The sequence below is a fragment of the Euleptes europaea genome, chromosome 9 (assembly GCF_029931775.1).
Source record: "Euleptes europaea isolate rEulEur1 chromosome 9, rEulEur1.hap1, whole genome shotgun sequence".
In the NCBI taxonomy this organism is placed as follows: Eukaryota; Metazoa; Chordata; class Lepidosauria; order Squamata; family Sphaerodactylidae; genus Euleptes; species Euleptes europaea.
In genome coordinates, this window is record NC_079320.1 from 14,643,992 (window position 1) to 14,665,781 (window position 21,790).

The following is a 21,790-nucleotide window of genomic DNA, read 5'->3' on the forward strand; positions in this document are numbered from 1 at the left end:
TGCGGAGGTTTGGTTCTGAATCCCCTTTTCCAGTCAATGTTTTCAATGCATTTTAAAGAGACAAAAGGTATTTAGTGCACTTAGGGTTGCCATGCAACCAGCAGGAGACCGGGAGGTTGGACATCAGTGTGACGTCACTTCTGGAAAACCCAGAAATGATGTCAGTCCAATCTAGGAATCGACAAAAATCAGCCAATTCCTAGAGAGGTGTGACATCGCTTCTGGGTTTTCCCAGAAGGGATGTCATACCATTGGTGGACAGCCATGTTTAAAAATTTATATTTGTCCCAGAACTGTTCTGAGCAGCAGTGAGAAATGCCAGTTGGGGGGCTGGGGTTGCCACCTGGGGGCTGGCAACCCTAAGTGGACTCACGTGCCTTACACGCTTAGAGCAGATTAAGAACTCTGAGGTACAAGCCAATTATTGTTACTTACCGCCTCCACTTCTGCTGGGTCATACCAAACGTTAATGTACGGATGCTGTAAGGCTTCATCCACTGATATCCGCTTGGCTGGGTCAATCACTAGCATCTTTGACAAAAGGTCCCTGGCTTGGCTAGCTAGAGCAATGAAACCAAAAGAGAGAGATGTGTCAAGACACAAAGATTCACAGAGGCAACAGGCAGGAAGGCACAGACCAGGCAAGTGTCCACTCCAGACTTGTTAAGCTTAGGCGAGGCACAACTGTTGAATGTTGTAATGCTAAATTACATACATACATTTATTGTTACAGCCATTGGCCATCATAGATGCTAAATTACTACATATTCAGTTTAAATGGTAGGTGGCAGAAAGCTAGAAACTCGATAGCTGCTTCTACAGTTTTAATTCCCAGAAGTGGTTTTTTTATTATGTGCAAAACAACTGATGATCTAAAAGTGAAACCTTGCAGAATGCTGAGCAAACTCCATGCAACAGCCAAGCTGGTCTCTTGCTCCTGTGGCTGATTCTTTCGGCCGCTGAACCCTCCCCCAAAGTATATGACAACCTTCCAAACATCCCCTAGGGGTTGAATGAGGGGTACAGCAAGCTCAACCCACCATTTTTAAAAAAAAACATGGGACAATCACTTCCCCTGCTTTTGGGAACCACCATATTTAATACTAACATCCAGGCATAACATCCAGATCACAAAATTTCATTGTCCCAACTGTACACTGTATTGGTCAGGCCACACCTGGAGTATTATGTACAATACTGAAGGCCTCACTTCAAAAAGGACGTAGACAGAATGGAGCAGGTGCAGAGGAGAGTGATGAGGATGATCAGGAGCCTGGAGACCAAGCCCTAAAAGGAAAGGCTGGGAACTAGGGAATGTTTAGTCTGGAGGAGGTTGAGGGGGGACATGATTGCTCTCTTTAAGAATATGAAGCGCTGTCACTTAGAGGAGGAGAGAGAGCTGTTCCTGTTGGCAGCAGAGGATAGAACTCGCAATAATGGGTTTAAGTTATGGGCAGAAACGTACAGTCTGGATATTAGAGAACATTTTTTTACAGTAAAAGTAGTTCAACAGTGGAATCAGCTGCTTAGAGAGGTGGTAAGCGCCACCTCACTGGCGGTCTTCAATCTGCGGCTGGACAAACACTTGTCAGGGCTGCTCGAGGCTGATCCTGCATTGAGTAGGGGGACTAAATGGCTTGTATGGCCTCTTCCAACTCTGTTATTCTATTATTCTTCCAGCCCTGATATGTTCAATAATAAATATTAAGATAATGGCTCTATTTTTTGTAAATTCACAAACCTGTAATAGAAACAAACAGAAAAGTAATTCCCCTATATAACTGGAAAAACCTCTGTTCCTTCTGAAACACCCAACTTCTGCCTGTTTGGGATTAGCAGAAATCGTAGTCAGATTAACATATGCATGAGTTTTCTGCAGGAGTCTAAAATGGTATCTTACAGGCTGGCATTTGTTAGAGCCAAAGAGTAAAACAGAGAATTCTATGGAATTCTCCAATAAATAAGACAGGATCCAAACATAATCTACAATAGAAAAAATACAGGCAACCTTGTGCTCCTGATCAGTTGGATCAGTTCCCATTCGATTTCTACATCACTTCTAACATATCTGTTTCTAAGGTGTTAATACGGCTCATCTTTAGATAGTATAGGTAGATAAAAAGTCATCCAATTCAATCCCTAACGTAGTAGCAATAACAGCCCTGCTGTTCCCAGTACAATAATATCTGCGTGAGAAATCCAACAGTGGATTATTGTGGTATCCCTAGCCAAAATCCACTTTGTTTGCAGTAAACTATCTGCTTCCCTAGAAAAGCCATTCAGAGTCTGAATGGGAACAGATGCAAGAGTGCCTGGTTGTGCTTTGCTATTCATAGCCCCGGAGAATCAGCAAACCTGGGGGAGGCGCAAATAAAGCATGGAATCTGGCCAATAGAGACCAATGCTCGAACCATTCTGGCAGAAGAAGCCTGATTAATCTCTCACTGAAAGCTTATTTGGATGACTGTCACAGGAAAACAGCATTCTTCTGGTACAAAATCAGCCCCCCTATAACTGTCAGTCAAAACTAATACACGCACTGAATGTGGGCATGCATCAGGTTCTATCGTCTTCACTATCAAACAATTTGTGCCACCAAAAAATATTATTTGTTTAATATCCACATGGCTGATCCTTCTTCTTAATTACTGACACAAATGGTTCTTATTTGAGATATGAAAAACTCCACTTGTTCTTCATTCCCAGCATGTTTTCCAAGGAGTGACCAAATAAAATAGGAACACCAGTGGCAAAAAATATTTGGAGCAGTTGCCCTATATTCCATGAGCAGCAGGAGTAGGAATTTGCCATCCCCGTGACTTGAAAATCCTCATTTCAATTTCACTTTACTCTTGTGCGAGTGTTTGTTTTTGTGCCATTTTCTGCTTTCTCGTGCTGAGTTTTCCTCATTAAAATTAACACCTTTTCCCGAAGTTATTTTTGTGTCAGGTGCAAATAAAGGGCATGTAATGTATACATGTCATGAAGGAAGCAGGAAACTCAACAAATGGGAGGAATGAAAATTTGCAGAATGACCATATGAGGCAATACAAAGAAATGAAAAAGAGTATATTTCCTATGTAGAGTATATATTACATGTATGCATTTTTCCAGATCAGACCATAATACATACCACCCACTGATTTCATGCTCAACCTAATAATCCCCAGCTCAACACATAAACATTTGTTGAAAGACTTGGGAAAGCCACTCTGCCCACCCCCATGCACCCTGAAGCAGAAATTTACATATCAATTATACCAGTGTAATAAAAAAGCTAATTTAAACATCATGTTCTCTCTAGCTCTCAGGTTCAGGAGCAAACTAGAGGCTCACACACACTTTTCAAAGGGAGAGGCTTGCCAGCAAAGAAAGCCAGGGATTATCACTAGGGGACAACCCAAGATCAATTTTGGGCACCGCAATTTAAGAAAGATGTAGACAAGCTGGAACGGGTCCAGAGGGCAACGAAGATGGTGAGGGGTCTGGAGACCAAGTCCTATGGGGAAAGGTTGAAGGATCTGGGTATGTTTAGCCTGAAGAGGAGAAGACTGAGAGGGGATATGATAATCATCTTCAACTACTTGAAGGGCTGTCATATAGAGGATGGGGCCAAGTTGTTTTCTGTTGCTCCAGAAGGTCGGACCAGAACCAACGGGTTGAAATTAAATCAAAAGAGTTTCCATCTAGACATTAGGGAGAATCTTCTAACAGTTTGAGCGGTTCCTCAATGGAACAGGCTTCCTCGGGAGGTGGTGAGGTCTCCTTCCCTGGATGTTTTTAAGCAGAGGCTTGATGGCCATCTGTCAGCAATGCTGATTCTATGACCTTAGGCAGATCATGAGAGGGAGGGCATCTTGGCCACCTTCTGGTCATGGAGTAGGGGGTCACTGGGGCTGTTGGGGGGAGGTAGTTGTGAATTTCCTGCGTTGTGCAGGGGGTTGGACTAGATGACCCTGGTGGTCCCTTCCAACTCTATGATTCTATTATCATGGAAAGTCACGCTGAAGATCAGCATGCATCTGAGCAGACACAGAGTGAATTTCCCCAGGCTCACAGATACCACAACTAAGTTAATAAAATATTTATAAAAAAGAAAGGAAGAAAGAAACCACAACCATTGTGCCCCTTTCTTCCCTGCTTCCTGTTTGCAATGAGGCAGAAAGACTAGGGCGGTTGATTCAGTAAAAATCAAACTGGAAAAATATCAAATAAATGCAAATTCGGTAAAATTCGGGTTCAGGTTTACTGAGTCTGCAAAATCCGGGAGGTTGGCAAAGCCGAATTTGCCATTCCTCAAAAAGCCGGATAAAAATCTGGCTTTTTCAGGAACATCTTTCCACAGCTCCTGGGGGGAATTTATGCAGGTAGAGGTCCCAAATTTTCAGGGTATCTAGAAGGGACTCTCTTTGCAAGAACCCCCAAGTTTGGTAAAGATTGGGTCAGGGGGTCCGGAGTTATGGGGTCTAGAAGGGGTCACCCCCATCCTCCTCCATTGAAATGCATTTTCAAAGTGTCTGTGTTCAGATGCAATGTATCTTTGCAATGTATCTCAATGGAGAAGCCGGGCTTTAAATGGTGGGAACGTTTGCCCCGTGCCTCCATAGAGATACAGAGCTGGGTAGGGGCAGGGGGCAGCCTGTAAACAGTTTCTCTATGGAGTCGCGGGGTGAATCCATAACTCCGGACCCCCTGACCCAGTCTTACTTGGGGGTTCTTGCAAGGAGAGTCCCTTCTAGCTACCTATGAATCAATGTCCTCCAAAATGCCCTATCCTTGACAGCCTTGCTCAAATCTTGCAAACTGAGGCTCGTGGCTTCCTTTATAGAGGCAATGCATCTCTTGTTTGGGTCTTCCTCTTTTCCTGCTGCCTTCAACTTTTCCTTTGCATGATTGTCTTTTCCAGTGACTCTTGCCTTCTCATAATGTGACCAAAGTACGACAGCCTCAGTTTAGTCATTTTAGCTTCTAGGGTCAATTCAGGCTTGATCTAGAACCCACTGTTGTTGTTGCTGGCAGTCCACGGTCTCCGTAACACTCTCCTCCAACACCACATTTCAAAGGAATCTACTTTCATTGTCCAGCTCTCACACCCATACATAGTAATAGAGAACACGATGGCATTAACTTGGAATTAGAGAACACGATGGAATTAACTTGATCTTGGTTACCAGTGACACATCCTCACAGGACAGAAACATTATTGTAGGGTTTATGACCATGTTGTTAAGAAAGGGTAATTTTAGTGACTAGAACAGGAAATCAGAACCTGATGACAGGCACATTTGTATGTATGCAAGAAAGAGAGCCCCAACGCATAGCTTTCATCCAGGATCCAGTGAGTGAAAGACCACTTTAATTATCTTTCTTTCTGCATCTGCTTCAAATCCATTTCAAGTCCATTATTCTGTTTCATCATGGGGGTGGCAGGTTGTGTGTTGTGCATGCAGCGGGGGGGGGGGGAATTATAGGAAGAGCTCAATGTATCTAAAGCCATTTTGCCAGACCTTCAATCACTCCCCAGAGTGCAGGCAAACAGCTTTGCCGTATGACGGGAGAGGCATTCTGGGTAATGACATGCAAATTACAGCAGATTAAAAAACATTATGCATTGCCGCGGCAAGCAGCCTTGGGAATCCATGTGTCCGAAACTGATACAATGCTGCAAAAGTGTGTAAAAAGGCTGCAGATCTGCGACTGGAAGTCTTTTCTATATTAAACACACATTTATCATTTCTCTCTGCAGGAGGACACCATTGAGTTGATGTTAATCATGGGTTCCATTTATGCTTAAAAATGTCTTTCCTTCCTGCGATTTCACACAGTGGTAACATCTCAGCGAGCAGCATCCAATCTCGGCTGTTCACGTTCGGTGTGGCACACTGCTTCCCTGCTGGCATATAATGAATCCGAAGCCATTTTTACTAGCGGCATTCACAATTTATACACACACACGCTTGTGCACTGAAATATCTTTGTTTCAAGCAATAAGACAACCCTGGGACCCCCATCCAGTCTCCCTCCTATGCACAACCCTGGGCATGAACAGCCCTCCTGTGGATGCAGTTTCCTGTGTGTAAAATGGCTGTTCCCAGGGGTGGGGGAGGCATGGTAGGGGGCTCCTGCATGTGAGTCGGAATGATGTAGGAGGGGACCAGAATGTCCATATTCAGAGGCAGTGCTACGAGGGAACATCAGGGGAAGTCCTTGGCCTCTATGTTGTTTGTTGGCCCTCCACGGAAACTGGTCACTGGATGAAACAGGATGCTGGACATGGGGAGGGGCCATGGCTCAGTGGCAGAGCATCCGCTTGGCATGCAGAAGGTCCCAGGTTCAATCCCCGACATCTCCAGTTTAAGGGACTAGGCAAGTAGGTGATGAGAAAGACCTCTGCCTGAGACTCTGGAGAGCCACTGCCGGTTTGAGTAGACAATACTGACTTTGATGAACCAGGGGTCTGATTCAGTATAAGGGACCTCATGGGTTCATGACCCACTGGTCTGGCTCAGCAGGGCTCTTTTCATGCTCTTTTGTACTGTTTTATTTCCATTTCATTTATTTACTAGCTCCTTTGACCAAAGGTCTTGAGCTTAATACTTATTAGGTATTTTCATGCAACCAAAGGTGGCCATGTTAGTTCAGCAAAGACAGTTTTCTGCTGACAGTATTTACTAATCAAGGATCATATACTCGTCAGAAAAAATGACCTGAGTGGTAGATAATGAGTGATTTATACTACCAAACATGGTTGCCAACTGCCCAAAAATAATGTCTGCATGCTCCTGTGCCTTGAACAGAGGTTTGGTATGCAGAAATCAGCAGGTGAAGATTTTGTTTGTTTTGCGGACAGGCAGGTATGAGTAACAAATAATTGCTGCAGCTCAAATACCCATTAAAGGGACAGTTAGAGGGGCAGGTTGAGAAGCTGACAACTCTGCACCTGAGACAGAGGACTGACTACATCCTTCCAATGTGTTCCTGCCATCCTACCCAGTTGTCACATGATTCATGAATAATCTGTGTGCATCTTCATACATGGATCCTTAAAACCACCTTTGAGCTTCTCTAGCACTCAGGCAAAGTGTCCCATCAAATTGCACCTGACTCATGATGACCGCATGAAGTTGCCTTTCATGGGGTTTTAAAGATAAGAGATGGGCAGAGGTAGTTTGCCATTGACCTTCCTCTGCATAGCAACCCCTGTTTTCCTGGAGGTTCTCCCATCCAAGTACTGACCCTGCTTAGCTTCCAGGTTTGATGATATCGGGCTAGTCTGGTCAATTAGGTTGTGCACATTGTTAAATCAGAATAGAAAGTAGAAAAGAGCTTTGGCCCCAGTGAGCTTTTCCTTCCTTGCCAATTTAGGAAGGCTCTTCTGACACTGAGAATCTACAGCACCCAAGACCTGGTCACCTTGCCCCCCCCCCCCCCCCGTCTCTCACTCTGCTGTCCTAGTATGGCTTCTTTGCTCTTACCTTTGAGTTTGTTGTGTTCTGAATCAGCTGGAAAGAGAGAGTCTGGGAAAAGTTTGGGGAAAGTGAGGCCAGCATATTTAGGTCGGTTTTCCACGTAGTTCCGCACTGTTGGCTGGAGTTTCTTCATGAATTCCGGGCAGGGTGTTCCCAGCTGTTCGATTACCTTATTCCACTGGTCAATATCTGAGCGGAGAGAGTTAAGGAAAGAAGAGGTGCAGAAACCCGCCAAGCCCCCCAAGCCCAGTCTCAACTCATTCAAATATTACTTTGTTCTTCCCATTCCCAGATGGGTTGCATATCTGGCATTTCAGGAAGACAAACAGGGTTGGATTTGTGATAACTTTAGTGAGTGGATCACTTTGGGAGCAATATAATATCAAAAGATTTTTGTCCAAAAGCCGAATAATCCAAAAACTAAAGTTTAGTTCAGCCCATCATTCAGACAAGACGATGGCACAACCCATATGTTCATAGTGTAGTTACAACTGCAGAACTGCTCCCTGTTGACTGGATTCCCTGCTACATTGGTAATGTACCAGGGTACCCCAGATCACTCAAGCCATTTCCATGCCAGCATCAGCAGCTGTGTTAGAGGAGGAACCCTAGGAAGAGATGCTCATGGGTTTGCACTATACAGTGAGCTTAAAATTCAGTTAAATAATTTATAGATTCATGGTGCCATATAGGAAACCTCTGGGTCACCCAAATTCCCCAAACCCATTCCAGCAAGGTTATTTTTATTTGACAGTGAGGCTACGTTACATGAATTTTATATTTACGTTACATGAACAGATTGGAAGAGCTGCATTACTGCTTGATCTATTCATACCTGCAGCACTGTATCACGCAAAGTTCAGAGAGATAAAATAGCATGACCTCTTTACGCAACCTTCTTGCAGAAATCATTTTACAGTACCTTCCCTTTAGTAGTGCGGTTTTCATGAGATGCCCTATGTTATTAGAGGTGAATGTATGTTTAAAAGGTAAGATGGGCAATGGGAAGGGATGTCATGGAGTCCTGCTGCGCGCAAATGTAGGTCTGACAGATTTCAGCTGCTTTAGTCTCATTGACCCCAGGGGACTGTTTGCTTCCCTGAGTTGAATGTCTGCTGATATAGTACTGTTGGTAGATGGATACTCCAAGGTGCTCAGATTCCCAAAACTTACACATGCATGCATGTACATGCTTATGAATGTACAAACTCTGTCATTTAATCATAGGTACAAGTTACTGATAGAAAATTTAATATACAGGAACCCTGTTCAGCATTTCCCAAAATATTTCTGACAACTCAAGCTACATGCAAATGTTTTATCTACCCATCTTAGCAAGGTTTGCACAATTTTGTAGAACAATTCGTTTTAGTAGGATGGTAAATATGATTTTGAAAAAAAAAATCCAGGATAAGCCCAAATACTTCCATGCTTTACCATATGGAAACCCTGCTCTTTCGTGTTTATGGTAGTTACTATTAGCTGTTGTGGCTAATTGGTTGTTGTTAATTTAGCATCAATGGCATGCTTACGGAACATGGGCACTCCTGCTCGGGAGCCTTATAATCTGCAATAAATGGTCAAGACAGCATACCTTCCACACAGATGAAAACCAGGGCACTCCTGTGTGTTGGTACCACCCAGTTCTCACACCATGGGTCACAGCTTCGGGTGACCCAACCCCGCCCCCCACACACAACTACACATGACTGCGGAAAGCTCTTCTCTGTTTGCATTCTCTGCATAATCTGCATTTATTTCATCTGCAAAGGTCTATCCTATACTGATTTAAAACAATAAGGGAGTTCTATTTTTTTTTTTGTGGTAAAAGGTATATTTTGGGGGGATTATCCTCTAAATAACTTTATCAGTAGTTCAAACGGAACCTCACCAGCAGCAGTCTATGAAGTGTCAGGCTGGGTTCTGTATGGAACTTTGCTGTGTAGCAGGTATGCATTTACATCCTAGAGACAAAACATATCTACTCTTGATTCAGAGATTTGTCTTCTTGATACCAGGATGGGAAAGGCTGAAATCTGAAAAATGGCAGCTCTACTCATTATGGTTGTTCTGTTTTTAAAAGGCATTCTAAAAAAAAAAATTCCCCAAAGGTAAAAAAGGGCGGTTGATTTACCATGAGTGAGTACCAGATAATAAGAAATGTCTCTGTTAAATCAGGACCTTTGGAATGCGTGGGACATCAAGGGGAGGGGGGGGACAGACCCAGGATTGAGTAGACATGAGAGGAAGGGTAATGCTGAGTAGCAGTAAAGTGAGACTATAGTAGTTCAAATAGAGTCCTTGATGGTTGTGTTTGTTGAGGAAGTAATGTTGAGGAACATTACTCAATGTTGCACTAAATATGTTGAGGAAGTAATTGAAAGAAGAATGGAAAACGGTCTGATGGCCAGAAAGAATGACTTCTCTTCAGAACACAGGAAGTCACATGCCAGAAGTCATAGAGATGAGCATTTGGATTTCTGGGTTCACTGAAAACATAGGAATTATACTGAATTCACACATTGAAACCTTTCACTCACAACACCCAACCATGGGTGGATCCTTCCTTGGAAAAAGGTGGTTTAAAAAAAAAAAATGCAGAAATAAAATAGGTTTGGCTACAGCAGCCGGCTTACCTACTTTTACTTTCCCAGTCAGGGCTCCTACATCAGAACACCTATCCTCCTATGACAAAGAAGTATATTTTCTATAAGAGTGTGTCCCTAAATTCCAATTGTTATCACAACTGTGAAAGTGAGCCTATACCGGGTTATGTGGTGGCTGATTTTGACTACATCAAAAACAAGTCATCAAGCAATTTTACCTGGAAAACAATGACCATCAGGGTTAGGAGGGGAGAGAACCAAGAGCTGAAACATTTTCACCCTTGTGATCTATTCAAGGATGGCTAGAACAAGTATATTACACCAGTTTCCGAGATCCAGCAGACTGAAATGGCAACAAGTGGAAATGAAGGCAAGACAGGCACATTAGAACACGCTTCAACTCAATATTAAGTGCAAAGATTAGATCCACTAAGATATGGAGTGGGGATGACGTATTTTAATAAAGGACTAGGCTTAAATGGATAACCTGGTAGTACACAATGCAATTTCAAACACTGAACAAATTCCAAGGGGTGTTTCTCCCTGAAGATTCACATAATAATCATTGGATGCTGGAATATATACATCATAATTTTAGGCACATAAAGCTGACGTTGTATCAATAGTATTTGTCAATGACACTGAAGAAGAAGAAAAAGAGTTGGTTTTTATATGCCGACTTTCTCTCCCACTTAAGGAAGAATCAAACCGGCTTCCAATCATGTTCCCTTCCCCTCCCCACAACAGTCACCCTGTGAGGAAGGTGGAACTGAGAGAATGTGACTAGCCCAAGGTCACCCAGCTGGCTTCATGCGTAGGGGTGAGGAAACAAATCCAGTTCACCAGATTAGCCTCCGCCGTTCACGTGGAGGAGTGGGGAATCAAGCCCAGTTCTCCGGATCAGAGTCCACCGCTCCAAACCACCGCTCTTAACCACTACACCACACTGGACCAGCAGCAGACAGTATCACACACATGAAACATGAAGCTGCCTTGCACCGAGTCAGAACCTATCTATTGAGGTCAGTATTATCTATGATGGGCAGCACTGTGACGGGGAGGCTTTCTAGGGTATTTGGTAGAGGTCTTTCATATCACCTAATACCTGATCCTTTAAACTGCAGATGCTAGGGACTGAACTTTCTGTATGCAGTGCTGGTACTCTACCACTGAGTCACAGCCCCTCCATGATAGGATGGATGACACTTCCCAGTGGGTTCTTTGAATGCCATTCCAGTAGTTAGTAGATGAATAATCACATGGGTGGAAGTATGCAAATCTTTTCCATGCACAGGATTATAAAATCTTAGACTCAAGGCCTGAATGAACACATCCTTCACTGCAATGTACCTTCTTCCAAATCTGTTGACCATCACGCACACTTTCAAAATATCAGGCCATGTTATTAACTATGACTTAGATCTAGGGTTGCCAGGTCCCCCCTCTCCTTCGGCAGGAGATTTTTGGAGCAGGGATAGTACATGCACGGCTGCGAGTAGCGCGATCCCGTCACTTCCGGTTTACTTCTGGAAGCGCCGCAGCACAACAGTACAATTTACTACTCAAACTACCATTTGAGTGATCAATTGTTCTTTGCACTGCAGAGCTTCCAGACGTAAACCAGAAATAAACCAGAAGTGACGGGACTGCATTGCTTGTGGCAGTGTGTGCAATCCTTGCTGTGAGCCAGCCAATGGATTGGCAGGCAATTGCTTATCATTCCAAGCCATCTGGCAACCCAACTTAGATCCTATGCATTTTGGGTGCAGCTGTTATACATAAATGGCCATTACCCCTTTTCTTTCTCCTGCTGCAGATGTCTATAATCCTTGGGGGGGGGTCAAAGTGGGGGCCACAGAAAGAGGGGGAAATTAGCAAAATTATCCCTGTTTCATGAGCAGAAATACATAGAGCGAGCATAAAGGGAAATCAGGATCCAAGGCCAACGGTCTGTAGATGCTGAAAACAGTTTGTAGTATCACCTTTCTTCTATACCCTATTTGTGAGAGAACATAGGAGGCCATTTTTGGTGTTGTCTTGGCAGGATCTTGACATATTTTTGAAACCATTACCAAAGTGTGTTAACTGGGGCTAAATATCATTAGGGATAATATAGTTTATATTTTAGTACACAGTTTCTTTCAGTCTGAATCATGAGTTCTAGAATAGCATCATAGCTACAATCCTGGAGATTGTTCTACATTTTGTTGAAACCCTAACAAGTTAATGCAACATAATGATCATCCCTTAATTTAGAAGATAGCCATTCCAAAAATACTAAAGTACCTTAGAAAGTTTTATGTTGAAGATGTATATCTCATAAAGCTACATCATCTCCAGCCACCAAGCTAAGGTTTTGTAAATTTCCTTTTCTTGACCCCTTATAGGTCTTCCATATCTTGTTTCCATCTCTAGGGAACTTTGTACTGGTGGCTATTAGTGCCATCCTAAGCAGAATTATACACTTTAATCCCATTGACTTCAAGGGCATAACTGTTTAGGATTAGAGAGTTTGAAAATCCTAGTACACCGATAGAACCAAGAGACAACACCACTGGTGGCATGACAGCCTGCAATCTAAAAGAGTGGGTTGGATCCTCTCTAGAGTGGGTTGGATCCTTCTTTGCTCCCTGTGGGAGCAAAAGAGCAATTTTCACAAATTGTCCCTCCTGCAGCAAACTCAAATAACCCCTGAAATGCTGCTTCTTGTGGGATAGCAGCTGACCTGGAATAGTGGGGGGGTGTTGGCGATCTCCCACAGGAGGTGGGATTGGCAAAAATTACACATACCAAACCCATGGAAATCTGGGTAGGATCCAACCCATTGAGCTGCTTGTGTGTATCTGGGTGCCCCCCCCCCCCCATGACTATTTGACACCGCACTTATGGAAGCCACTATGTTTTTCCTATGCTGGAGAGGAGGAGGAGGAGGAGGAGAGTTGGTTTTTATATGCCGACTTTCTCTACTGCTTAAGGAAGAATCAAACCAGCTTACAATCACCTTCCCTTCCCCTCCCCACAAGAGACACCCTGTGAGGTAGGTGGGGCTGAGAGTGTGACTAGTCCCAGGTCACCCAGCTGGCTTCATGTGTAGGAGTGGGGAAACAAATCCAGTTCCTCAAATTAGCCTCCGCAGCTCATGTGGGGGAATGAGGAATCAAACCTGGTTCTCCAGATCAGAGTCCACCGCTCCAAACCACTGCTCTTAGCCACTACACCATGCTGGTGTAATGTACAGATCAGTGTTTAAGATTATGGTGTTATGACCTCTTACAACTCCATGGGATAGGTAAGTTAAGCCAAGAAGGGCTGAAATGTGATGTTAACATGCCTCTGAAACTTGTTTGAATATATTCAATACTGAATGAAAAAAATACTGTCCTGACTTATACTATTCTGTTATGTAAAGACTACATGGTTGTTGTTTTTTCCTGGTCTTGGAATGGCCTGATTATTGATGAGAAATAAGGGACAGTAATTCTCTGATACCTGGAAAGTGAGTACTGTCTCCCTGAAGGATGTAGAAATGCAGGCAGAGTGCACTGTTAGAAAAATATATTTGCAGGAAGAAAAAATAAATAAGCTCAGGATTTGGAGTCCCTTCCTTACTACAGAAAAGTTACACTACAAATGAGAACAAAAGAATGCGAGAAAATGTTGCGGAGCCTTGCAAGAAGTGGAAAGTACGCTTAATAGCATCTATTTGTTTAAGAATACCAACACAATTAAGGACAAATTTCAAACAAATCATCAGCTGCTAGTGGCTGGTTTCTAGGGAGTTATTTCTATAGCAAAATGCTTTTAATGGTTTAATTATAGAGGCCCTGTGAACAAATTTTAATAACTATGCAGCTGTTTGAAGAAACCAGGCTTTTAAAATGCATTATACAGGGCATGTCTGGTTAGGCTTATCTTTTCTTTTCCTCCTGGTAATTTATTTGAAAGACAAGAGTTCATTAAAAAAAAAAAAAAAACAACTCCATTAGCCTAACCACATAGGAGCCGCAAACCCACGCCTTTGTATGCTAAGGACAAGTTTAAATTATCTCTCTAGCGATAAAATACAGGGAAATCTTACCATGAAATGAGGAACCCTGGCTATTCTGCTGTGGATAGATGTGTTAAACCTTGATCCTTCATATGCTGAAAAGAAGAGGCGACCGCAGGAAAGGCACGGTTGGTTTTCAACAAAAAGGATTTCTTGTGGTTGTCCGGTGATGGTCTATTGCAGGCCTGACCAACTTTAATTAACTCACTACTGAAAATGTCATTTATGGCTTTATTATGCAAATGTCATTTATGACTTTATTATGCAAATGTGGCGGGGGTCGCAGGTTACTTGGCAATTGTAAAAGGGGGTCACGACTCGAAAAAGGTTGGGAACCACTGCTCTGGACCATTTGGGTAGTGAGCTTTCCTAGACAGATCTGCCATAGAGGGCCCCAGAGCAGAGTAGAAAGAACGCAGCACATGTCTATGTGCACAGCTAGACAGTGCACAGTATGGGACACACATATTTAGGAATGCCTTTAAGAACATAAGAAAAGCCATGTTGGATCAGACCAAGCCCCATCAAGTCCAGCAGTCTGTTCACATAGTGGCCAACCAGGGGCCTCTAGGAAGCCCACAAACAAGATGACTGCAGCAGCATTCTCCTGCCTGTGTTTCACAGCACCTAATACAATAGGCATGCTCCTCTGATATTAGAGAGAATAAGTATGCATCATGACTAGTATCCATTTTAACTAGTAGCCATGAATACCCCTCTCCTCCATGAACATGTCCACTCCCCTCTTAAAGCCTTCCAAGTTGGCAGCCATCACCACATCCTGGGGCAGGGAGATCCACAATTTAATTATATGTTGTGTAAAGTATTATGAGAGAGGGAGAAAAGCTTCTCCATGTCCACTCTCTCCAAACTATGCATAATTTTATAGACTTCTCCCCTTAACCGCCTTCTTTTCAGGCTAAACAGCCCTAAGCGTTTTAACCGCTCCTCATAAGGCAGTTACTCTAGTATCCTGATAATTTTGGTTGCTCTTTGAAGGTCTGGAGTTCCATAAGCTACATATGGAGGCAGTGAGTAAACCTCTGAATACCAGAACTTGGAGGTATCATCAGAGGAAGGTGTTGGCCTCTGTGCCCTGATCGTTGGTCCCCTAGCTCGGTGGTTCCCAATGTGGGCAGTACCACCCCCTGGGGGGCAGTGGGGTTACCTAGGGGGGCACTAAGAGGCAAGGGGGTACTAGAGGTGGGCCCCTTCAACTGTGTTGGTGGATAGGGTAAGGGGCGCTGGGGGTGAGTTTGTGGAACCAAGGGGGGTGTGCCTGAAATGTTTGGGAACCACTCTAGAGTCTAGAGGAACCGGATGGCCAGCGTATGTGACAGAATGCTGGACTGCATGGATCACTGGCCTGATCCAGCAGGACTCTTCTTGTGTTCTTATGCATTACAAGATTGCTGCATACAATCCATTCTCCCACCCAGTGAGCTGCCAGTTAGGAGATAAGCTTACCAAGTTCTCACTTAATGCTGGGAGATCTCCTGCCCCCTGCCACTGATGCCTACCGTTGCTCAGCTTGGTGATGGGAGGAAACTGGCCAATGAAATGGTAGGGGGCCATAATCGTCATGCACAACATGGACACCAACTTTAGGCATGACCCAGAAGTGATGTCATCGCACCGGAGGGTGACGCTCTAGCACTCTCTCACATGAACACATAAACCTGCCTTATAGTGAATCAGACCCCTGGTCCATCAAAGTCAGCATTGTCTGCTCAGACCAGCAGTAGCTCTCCAGGGTCTCAGGGAGAGGTCTTTTCACATCACCTACTTGCCTGGTCCCTTTAACTGGAGATGCCGGGGATTGAACCTGGGGACCTTCTGCATGCCAAGCAGATCTCTACCACTGAGCCACGGCCCCTCCCCATGTGATTTAGACCCCTTCAAGAGAACTTTAAACCTCTAGCTAGCTTGCTAGTTATCAATAGCGAAAAAACGGACCCTAATGGGTAACTACTGGCTGTTCTAATTGCCTGGAAAATGAGCTCTTGTTGGCTGTTGTTATGAACAAATAAATATCCCTATGTGCTAATTATGCATGACAAAGGTACACATTTCTTTAAAATCCTGACTTCACACATATACATAGATGGGAGCAGAAGTACTACCAGGGAATTATTAGAAAATAAATTCTAAAGTTGTGATGGACAGATCAGCGGAAACATCTTGGCATGCAGCAGCAGCAGCAACCCACCCCCCTCCAAGGGCAAATCTTGCAGATTTTTAGGGAAAAGACTGAAAATAAATGGGCAATGCCTTTCTGCAAGTTTATGGTGCAGACTCATTTGGAAAGCTGGGTGTCGTTCTGGTTGCCCTATGTCAAAAAGGATACTACAGAGCTGCAGAAAAGGGCAACCAAAATGATCAACGAATGAGAATACCTTCCCTAAAAGGAAAGGCATTCAATATGCTGCTTTTACTAGTCGTGCATGATTTGGAGAAAGTGGACATGGAGAACATGTTCACGTTCTTCTATAATATTATAACTCGGAATCAACCAACAAAGTTGATGAGTGGTAGATTTAGGACCAACAAAAGCAAGTAGTTATTCACACAATGCACAGCTGACCTATGGAACTCACTGCCACAAGATGCTGTGATGGCCATTTGTTTAAACAGCTAACAGTATATAGCCAAGTTGGGTTGGCTGATGACCCTGAAGAAAATACAGGGTGAAGTACTGACTGCTTTGAAAGAATCAATTTTGGGGCCATTCCTGGGGGGCGGGGGAGAGCATTCCTGCACCCATGCAACCTAAATAATTCTCACCAAAACAATTCCTACCCATACTGTCCTTGAACAAGGTGCTTGAGCAGGTGGTGGACATGCAGTTTCCGGCTGTATTGAAGGAAATGGATTATACAGACCCATTCCAATCTGGATTCAGAACTTTCTAGCTATTATTTGTAACTCCTACAAGTTCAGCTTGGGGCATGAGAGTTTTTATGCCCTAACTTCCTCCTTAAAGGACTCTTGCCCTTTCCTTTCCTTTATCCCTTAGAAGCTCCTTGATCCATTGATCTTGAGCAGCATATATCCAATGTTTGAGGGATATAAGGACTGAAACAAATCTTGCCACTGACAATGTAGCCTTGGGATCCCTGTCGCTTAGTAAAAAAGGCATTATGTCAGAGACAGAGGCGTTAGATTTATATGTTAAAAGGGGAGAGATATAAAGTGATCAAAGTTCCTCATAAAAGCGGCATCCCAAAAGGGCATGGAGCTAATGAACCAATAGAGCCAGAAGAGCAAGGACAGGTCCTGTCTGGGTATGGTATGTTCAAAATCCTGCCCTGCATAACCATAGAGGGGTTAGCATTCAGTCTAGCTAAACAGAAGGCTCTAGAAAGATGAGGAGTTTTCAAATAATAAGTATAAGCAGGCAAACCACGTGGTGGTGGTATTCCAAAGAACTGGGATGAACAAACGCGGCGAGCATAAAAAGTAATGCTGTTATAATCAAGCTCTTTAATGCGCTTTTTAATTTTGGTGAAAGCTTCCGTTTTCCCAGGATCTAATAGCATATCCTGTGAGAAGCCCAACAAAGACAATTTCTCATCTAAGATTTTTTGCCATGAGGATTTAAAAGGGTCGTGCTTCAGAGAAGCTAGGAGCCCCTCAGTGCTAAAGGGCAGCTTAAGTTGTAGCTTAAAGGCGGCCAACCATGCCTTGGCTTCGAGTGACATTTGGCCAAACTCAGAGCGAAAGGTAACGCCAGCAACACATCGAGGGGCATATAAGAGTTTTTGTAAAAACTGAGGCAATGGACGATCTGTAGATTCAAAGAACTCTTGTGCCCAAATCCCAAGAACTCTTGTGCCCAAATCCCCACCGTGGTGTTTTTTTTTTAATTGAAGGCAGTTCAAAGGGTAGGTTTTATGTGTATAATTTTCAGTTTACCTACAAACCCTTCTGCTGGGTAAGTATGGACTGCTGCAATCAGAGGCAGAGAACTGGAATGGCTAGTAAAGGCTTGGTGGATAGGTCTTCCTCATTTGCCCCTCCCCACCACAATACCCCATTCTTCAAAGATCATGGGTAAGGAAAAGTACCTCTCAAAGAACAACGGAGAGTCATTTTGATATCAGAAGTCAGTAGACCAAACCTCTGCCTACCCTCCAATTGCATATTTGAACATTCCAAGCCCATAATGACAGGCTGGTCTAAACTGCCTAGCTCAAACTTTTCCATTCGCTCCCTTCCTGCTAATAACATACCTGCCTATGACTGCAGAACCCTAAAGCAGGATTTCCTTTTGCCCCCTTCCTATTATAATAGCCTATTCATATTCTTGGTCCTTTGGAGCCAGTTTATAATACTGGCTTTCACGTAACCTAGTGGCACTGAGTTCCGCATGCTAACTTGAACACCATGACACTCCCGTAAAGATGCAGAGTCTGCCATGTAACCTCCTCTCACTGAATTTGCCATTTTCCAGATGAGAACCAAATGGCCTTAATGCTTGCGAGCCTTGGAGCATAATAGCTAATTCCACAGCTTTATACTGTGTCAAGCTACTATTTAAGATGTACTGGACCTCTCTGAGATATTTTATTAGCCTTACTAAAACTCTTTTCACTTCCCTAGAAATTCCTTGGATGATTCTGTATCAGAAAGGAACTGCCAAATCATCTTGAATTTTCATTTTTGTGAGGTTCAGCTACAACATGAGTCCCCATTCTTATCAACTTTAACCACTAAATGGAGAGTTTCTTTGCCAGATCTAGATTCCTAACAGCATATATAGGTGGTACACCCACCGCAAAACTAATCTAACAGCCTGCATTGAAGTTTTCTGGTAACACAGAATCTTCCTTAAGAAATGTCAAAACAATTTTTCCTTCCCTCAAAATTCTTCAGATTTCCTCTGAGCATCCAATGTCATTACAATTTTTACTTTAGGCAACATTCAACATCAATGCTACTCTCCATTGAAATTGGGCTCAGCGGCCCCAAATGAAACTATTTAAGAAAATCTGCTACCGTCAGTGAAGATTTCCTAACTAATCTTCAGATGTATTAATTTCTGCTCATGTAATCTGAATGTTAAACCTATAAAGTGTTCCAACAAGGAGAAGTACAATATGTTGGTGGGAAAAATAGCGAAGAACACAAAAGATAAATCTGGACAGATGAAGAGATACAAACCTGTGGATGAAATATGAATTAATGGCATAAGCTTTCTTCTACACCCTACCCACATGTCCATCCCATTCCTATTTTGGGAAATACGTGGAACTTATTTATTTGTTTGTTTGTTTATTCTTATATCCCACTCTTCCAGAAAAGCCGGGCTCAAAGCGGCTTACAACAAAATTGGAACAAATTAGATTCCACAAATACATTAAAAGCATTTGTATAAAATAAACTAATAACAGCCCCAAGTATCTGTAATCAGTATTAATATTTAATGCATAAAAATTGTGCTCCTTGGAGGAGCAATCGGGACACAAGAGCCAACAAGCAAGGTACCCCCTTAATGGGAAAATGTTTTTTTGTTTGTTTTTTTAACAAAACGAATAAAATAAAATTGTGGGCTAGAGTGGGCTCAGGTTAGGATATGTTTATATATGAACTGAGATGTTTACAAAAACAAAAATATGAACTAGAAAACTGGAGGGATCCAGAGTCACAACTGTACAAACTTAGTGGGAACCCACAGATATGGAGTTTGCCAAATGGGGCAGGGTTAAAAAAATCAAGTAAGATGGGTCAGAGGGATGAAAAGTGTAAGGGTGGGGAAAGGGTTGCTCCCATAACTTATATATATTATATATATATAATTAATGAATAAGCCTATTTGCTTGAGGAATATTTTTAAATGCAAAAATCAGGGTTCCCCCCCTAGCTCTTTATACTTTATGTTTCTAATGTACACCTACTTTTTTTTAAAAAAAGAGATGACCTAACAGCTCCATCCTAGGCATGTACTCCTTGTAAGTAAGCCCCAGTGAGTTGGTGGGATTTATACCCAGGTAAGTGTGCATGGGGTGGAACATCAATTGTCAAGAGTGAATGTGACACATATTTGAATATGTGTACATTCTATAGGCACACTCACCGAGGAGCCAGGGCTATAGTTCTTTGTTGAATTTACACTGTGCAACAAATGTGGGTTTACAGCTACTTAATGTAAGAAAACAATCTTATTGGAAATCAGCTTCAATTAACCCTCTGGTTACCTTACAAAAATAACAACGAATAAACAGTGAAACTATTGCTATGGAACGACTCGTCCCCAAACACAATTTTAACTGTATAAAGATAATTTACTATTTTTTTTCTGACTCACCTGCTCAAATTATGAGCTCCTCAAGTCTATTATTTTGTGCTAAGATGGACCAGTAGAAATTTGCAAGAATTAGTCTTTCCATTCTCAATACTCTACCACTGAGATCCCTGTGCAGAAAGCAAGGACTGCTGAATAGCTTATTTATTAATTTAAGCTCCTAACCTATCCCGCCCTGAGAAGAAGTGCCAATGCTAAAACCACCAAACTCTTATGTAATGTAATCTGAACATAAGAAATACAGACATTTCTAAACTCTTGACCAATTTAAGAATGCAGAAGCCCCATTATCCAAACTTCAGTGAATTGAATATAATCATTGGTCCTTCTACCCCATATATATTTTATTGTTTGCTAGTGATGGGATAAAAAGCAAACCAATTCGTAAAAATAAAATAATTGTTGCCCCATGCCTAGGAGAACTTGTCATATACTTGTCAAAATATTATGTATATTATACAGTTTGGATAAAGGAGGATGTACCGTGTTACAGAAAAGTTTTAGCACGGGATATGTCTCTAATAATATAACCAGATGGTTGCTAACAATTCTGCCTCCATAGTAAACATTGTTCATGAATCTAGTGGCTTCTAGTCCATGAAAAGCTTCTGCTACAAAAAGGTTAGTCTTTAAGGTGTCATAAGACTTCTTTTTGGTTCTTCTGCAACAGGATAACATGGCTAATCTTCTGGAATTTTATTATGTGTAGCTTCAACTTTCAAATAAAGCTACTGTGATGATGGGGAGACTGGCTGGTATTTCCAGGTGGCATTTATATTCCATTTACGGGTGAACAGTAAAGTCTGTGGCTGTTTATTCTGCTCCCCAAAAAGGTAAAAGGCAAAAAAAAAAAAAAAAGGATTGACAATTATACCTAAAGAGTCCCACAGCTTGCTAGGAAGGATACGATCAGTGCCTGGAAACAACACAGCACCTTTGATCATTTCTCCCATGATGCACCCTACTGACCACATGTCAACTGAAAACAAAAATGAAATGAAGGTAAACAAGAACACAGCAACGGAACAACAAATAAATGAGAAGACTTATCTGGTTGTGTCACCGAACAGACATGGTGGCTTGCTAGGCCTTCCGAGAAGAAGTACCGAATCTGGAATTTTCGAGCCTCAGTTCTGAAGCTCCGAATCTCCTCAAAAAGTAGCTTCAGAAATCCACTGCCATGTTGCTGCCTGGCATTCCGTCCATCCACTTATGCTTTTTCCTACCCTCTTGCAACACCCCTGCAATGCCAACTAGCAGAGGTGGCTGCTGCAAGTATAAGAAGGCAGCAGCCAGATAAGGAACCCAAGCAGGAGGCTGGAGAAAGGAGCACAAGCCTTCCTTTGGCCCCACAGCCCCAAAT

The 21,790-nt window shown here is 42.8% G+C and overlaps 1 protein-coding gene across 6 annotated transcripts in view; it reads right to left on the minus strand.

Annotated features, from left to right (window-relative positions):
• The window catches only part of MAPK10 (mitogen-activated protein kinase 10), a 182,912-nt gene that overhangs the window by 24,633 nt on the left and 136,489 nt on the right, over positions 1-21,790 (minus strand). For 5 of the 6 annotated variants that reach the window (XM_056856002.1, XM_056856004.1, XM_056856000.1 and 2 more), the window contains exons 9-10: positions 7,476-7,658; positions 436-560 (exon numbers count right to left, since the gene is read on the minus strand). In XM_056856002.1, the coding sequence (XP_056711980.1) occupies positions 436-560; positions 7,476-7,658 (308 nt within the window). Of the gene's footprint in view, positions 1-435; positions 561-7,475; positions 7,659-21,334; positions 21,407-21,790 lie in introns of all 6 variants that reach the window. The other variant, XM_056856001.1, reaches the window with a different exon arrangement.